The sequence below is a fragment of the Gorilla gorilla genome, chromosome 15 (assembly GCF_029281585.2).
Source record: "Gorilla gorilla gorilla isolate KB3781 chromosome 15, NHGRI_mGorGor1-v2.1_pri, whole genome shotgun sequence".
In the NCBI taxonomy this organism is placed as follows: domain Eukaryota; kingdom Metazoa; phylum Chordata; class Mammalia; order Primates; family Hominidae; genus Gorilla; species Gorilla gorilla.
The window spans coordinates 36,964,160-36,969,386 of record NC_073239.2 but is presented as its reverse complement, the minus strand read 5'-3'; the positions used below and the strand labels follow the sequence as shown (position 1 = coordinate 36,969,386).

The following is a 5,227-nucleotide window of genomic DNA, read 5'->3' as shown; positions in this document are numbered from 1 at the left end:
GATCTGAGATTTACAAAGTGCACTGAAAGCCAACTGAAATGATGTGTACTCAAAATTCATAACAAAACTTTTTCATCTTTCTACTAATCCAACCATTTGTTTTTCTTTTCTTCTCAAACCTCTGTTATAACTATATATTCTAAACAGATTGTTCTAAGACCAAACCCAATTTACTCATTCAACTACCTACTGTTCTTTTGCTTTCTATTAAAAATGTTGTGGCCTTTGAAAAACAAATAAACAAAAAAAACTTCACATTGTTCTTCTAGCTTTACCCATCCCAGAAACTTTTAAATTTCTTTCGCACTCACCTACCTGATATTTAAATAGAAGTCTCTAGCACAGCACTCATTTAAATTGGTGTACCAGAAACAACAGTGACCTGAGAGTCAGAAAATGGGAATTGAAATCTTGTCCTAGGAGTGTGGGATCAAGTAATTTACTGAGTCAACCGATGCTTCCAAGTCTTCATATGTAAAATAGGGGCGTTGATCTAGATAATTTTAAGATCCTTTCCACACATGTAATATAATACTCAACCAACTCCTGAAAGCAGGGACAACTGCGCCACAGTGAAGTTAAGTGAATCCCTTGCCTAATTTCTGGGGAAAGGAGGCTCACAGTCCTTGAGACCTTTGTATTTATGACAGTTGTATTGATATGAAATAATTTTGTGAATTACATGGCAAGAAAACGACCAGCTGCTGCTTGGGGAATAAACCAATGTTCAAGTTGCAATGAGAGTTATCAAAACTTTCAAGTTGGTTTGGCCATATTTAAAGGTGAATTACAGAATGCATGATTGCTTGTAAATGTTTCATGTACAGGGCATGGATGTGATTGGCTGGGAAAATATAAAGAATAACGCGTATCTTGGACCACAGCAAAGACAAGACAAATAGTATCTATTATTTGACTTATGAGACTACAAGTGTTATCTCCCAGTTCCTCCATTAACAAATGAGTATAAGGCCTGTGTATCCCCATTTGGAAAAAAACTGATACAGAAAATAATAAAATGAATGTTCAAGAATTTAAATTTTGTACTATTCACTTGAATCATTATGCTGCTTTTCAAATTCCAAACACATTTATTTTTAGACAACTCCAATACAGAAAGACGTGGAGAAAAGAATTCTGGGAACTGTAGTTCTCAGCTTAACCACTTTGACAATAGAAAGATGTAAGGTGCCACTCTCCGGTCTATAGGAAAGACTCATGCACTTGCATTATTTACCTGGGAGCTCCGCTGGTACTGGAACTTTCAGAATGGCTTTCCTAACATATCTTGTGCCTCACCTGGAGTGTATAAAATGGCTAGGGTCTGGCTGGTACCCCATATTTACATATAATATCTCATCATTCTGTATTCCTCCTGTGTGTGTGTGTGCGTGTGTGTGCGCGCACATGTGTGTCTATCTCTCAACTTTTCTTTGTATTTATTCTATTTATCCTAAGACCCTGATGGTTAAAAAATAAAATATATAAACAGTGCTGGAGTCACACATTGACTTTTAAAGCTTCTGCTCATGTGTGGCATATGATACTTCTAGTCACATTACATTGAACAAAGTAAGTCATGTATCCAAGGTTCTGGTAGATAAAGTGAGGGTTATACTCCTTCCACAGCATGTGAAGGTCCCTGAAGGGATGAGCCATATACAAAAAGGTAATCAATTTTGATTTTCTAAAAGTCAGTCGGCTGGGTGTGGTGGCTCACTGTTCATCCCAGCACTTTGCAAGGTGGAGGTGGGCTGATCACTTGAGGTCAGGAGTTCGAGACCAGCCTGGCCAACACCGTGAAACCCCGCCTCTACTGAAAATATAATTAGCAGGGCATGGTGGCACATGCCTGTAATCTCAGCTACTCTGGAGGCTGAGACAGGAGAATCGCTTCAACCAGGTGGCAGAGGTTGCAGTGAGCCAAGATTGCACCATTGCACTCCAGGCTGGGTGACAAGAGTGAAACTCTGTCTGAAAAAAAAAAATTCAGTCTACTACATAGACTGCACAGGAGAATAATCATATTATTAGTAGTCAATAAATAAAAATATTCATAACGACAGTCACTTGGATGTCTCATTTCATTAATTACAATCACATTCACATTTCTGGTAACTTAGTCAAAATTATCTCATATCCATTTCATTAAATGATCTGTATTAAATTTCTCCCTTCTCCAAACGATCTAAATAAATGCTTACATAATACTGCTTTCAAATAATCATAATTCTGCCCCTGACATTAAAAAGACCCATTATCTTTTATATCAAGTTAAATTTTTAGAAAGGCATTCTTGTTCTTCTAAACTGCTAACTAAATATCCTGTTTCATGGCAAATAAGCTGCACTGTTTTCCCTCCACGTGCATTTTTTTCTTCTGCCAATTAATATTTTAGTTTTCATTCTAAGTCAAGTTCATGACATGTCTCCCGCAAGAACACTTGCTTGATTGATTCTATACATTACCAGTTTTTTTTTCGTTTTTTTTTTTAACTAAAGTCTAGTTCATCCATGGTCTCTGAGAATTGACTGAACATGAGGCTTATTTGGTGGTATTTTTCACCAATTGTTTTATTTATAGGTGTTTAATATTTCCAAATAACTGTAAATTACTTGAAGCAGAGGTGAATGTTTGGATTTTGTTCTCCGTTGCTTCTAATATAGCATTAGAGAACCAAGAGTGCTTATTAGAATTAGTTGATTTGATATTTCCTGCTGCTTTTTGAAATTAGGACTTTCCCAACTTCTAGTCCCTGAATCTCTCAGGTCCAGGTGAAAACAATCTTTGTAAATTCCCATAAGATTCTTGAAATATCTTTCCTTTGTGAACTCAATAATGCCATCTTTGTTGTTTAATAAATCCCATTGCAAGGTGATTTCTTGTTCAATTCCCATATCCCTACAACATCCATTTTATCCACAGCTGGTACACAACTAATGATTCAACTAGGTCATTTATTTATGTTTTAAATTGCCTTCTATGCTCTGTCAGAAGCCTACTTAACACTGAATAATCTAAAGCCCTGGTTCTTCTATAGATCTGGTAAGTAAAAGTGTTTTACAAATGAGTTCTACTGAAATATTTAAATGTTTGCCCTTCCCACTCCCATTTCCTAATCCCTATTCCATGAAGCTTAGGTCAATACAACAGTTTACGTATGTTAACATTTACAGAAGAAGAATTCAAACAGAGGTGAAATGAAAGAGATTGATCTTTGAGCACTTTCCCATGAAAATGTTGTTATATATCCTTTGTGATATAAAATTTTAAATCATAGAATTATAAATATTTGTAAGGAACACATTCATATTTTAATTAAAAAGAAAGGACCGAAAGAAGTTAAATGCCTTTCCTTTGTCTATATGACTGTATTGTAATAAATTAGTCTTCTTTCTCTGGATGAATATCAGCAAAACTAACTTTCTATGTATTTCTTTTGAGTTTCAAACAGGAAACTTTTTCTGGGAATACTTTAACAGTTCATCTCTGGAAATTTACAAGACCTCTACAACTGTCCATCAAAACTTCACTATAATGTGCTTAAGAGCCCTTATAAGTGATATAATTTTTATATGTTTTCGTCAGTAAGGATATCTTTATGGACAAATTCCAAATGACTAAACATGTATGTGTATGTGTGTTTCACACATTGTCAGCATAAAGTAAGTTCTTACTGTTATCGTTAGACTTACACAGATGAATAGATGGACAAATAGGTAGGTATGTCTGTTCAGAACGATATTATCTTGGTTGGATTGCCATTAGTATCAGAAAAGAAAGTGTTATTTTCAAAACCTATGATTTAAGGAACATTTTGCTATAAGCTCTAATATTTCATAATTTCCATTCAAAACAATATAGCAATTAAGAAGGATGGAAAGGATAGTCAAGGTAAGTTTTATAGAGAAGATAAAATTTCTGAAAGTAGGTAATTAGAAATGAATCTTTTGCTTCCATTAAATCTGACTTTCCTTTTTTTTTTTTTTTTCGTGATACAGGCTTCTGCCTATGAATCAATCAAGACAATGGATGTGGGCAATAAGTCTACCATGTCTGAATTTGTTTTGCTGGGGCTCTCTAATTCCTGGGAACTACAGATGTTTTTCTTTATGGTGTTTTCATTGCTTTATGTGGCAACAATGGTGGGTAACAGCCTCATAGTCATCACAGTTATAGTGGACCCTCACCTACACTCCCCTATGTATTTCCTGCTTACCAATCTTTCAATCATTGATATGTCTCTTGCTTCTTTCGCCACCCCAAAGATGATTACAGATTACCTAACAGGTCACAAAACCATCTCTTTTGATGGCTGCCTTACCCAGATATTCTTTCTCCACCTTTTCACTGGAACTGAGATCATCTTACTCATGGCCATGTCCTTTGATAGGTATATTGCAATATGCAAGCCCCTGCACTATGCTTCTGTCATTAGTCCCCAGGTGTGTGTTGCTCTCGTGGTGGCTTCCTGGATTATGGGAGTTATGCATTCAATGAGTCAGGTCACATTTGCCCTCACGTTACCATTCTGTGGTCCCTATGAGGTAGACAGCTTTTTCTGTGACCTTCCTGTGGTGTTCCAGTTGGCTTGTGTGGATACTTATGTTCTGGGCCTCTTTATGATCTCAACAAGTGGCATAATTGCATTGTCCTGTTTTATTGTTTTATTTAATTCATATGTTATTGTCCTGGTTACTGTGAAGCATCATTCTTCCAGAGGATCATCTAAGGCCCTTTCTACTTGTACAGCTCATTTCATTGTTGTCTTCTTGTTCTTTGGGCCATGCATCTTCATCTACATGTGGCCACTAAGCAGCTTTCTCACAGACAAGATTCTGTCTGTGTTTTATACCATCTTTACTCCCATTCTGAACCCAGTCATCTATACTTTGAGGAATCAAGAAGTAAAGATAGCCATGAGGAAACTGAAAAACAGGTTTCCAAATTTTAATAAGGCAAGGCCTTCATAGTTTTTGTGACACAGAACATTAGCCACAATGCTGTGTTAGGCTTTTCTTTCTAGAGGGTTCTTATCAAATTGTAATTGCCAAGAATTTGTGAGGGCTCAAGTTCAGTGCATTTTGAAACTATTCTCATGAATGTGAATGTGTTCAAAATACATTTGAAATTTCAGAAGAGCAAGTTAATAAGAACAATTTATTCTAGAAATAAAGACTATAAAAATGTCAGGAGTGACAGTTCCAGTTAGGATATTCAATATCAA

At 35.9% G+C, this 5,227-nt stretch overlaps 1 protein-coding gene across 1 annotated transcript; it reads left to right on the top strand.

Moving 5' to 3' along the window:
* The first annotated feature begins 4,028 nt into the window (after nucleotides 1–4,028).
* On the top strand, nucleotides 4,029–4,973 carry OR4K2 (olfactory receptor family 4 subfamily K member 2). Its single transcript, XM_063698346.1, has one exon. The coding sequence runs from the start codon at nucleotides 4,029–4,031 to the stop codon at nucleotides 4,971–4,973; it is 945 nt and encodes a 314-aa protein (XP_063554416.1).
* The last annotated feature ends 254 nt before the right edge of the window (nucleotides 4,974–5,227 follow it).

Bases quoted from the DNA above. Each gene is read 5' to 3' on its own strand.
- OR4K2 (XM_063698346.1), top strand. From the start codon at position 4,029: ATGGATGTGGGCAATAAGTCTACCATGTCTGAATTTGTTTTGCTGGGG.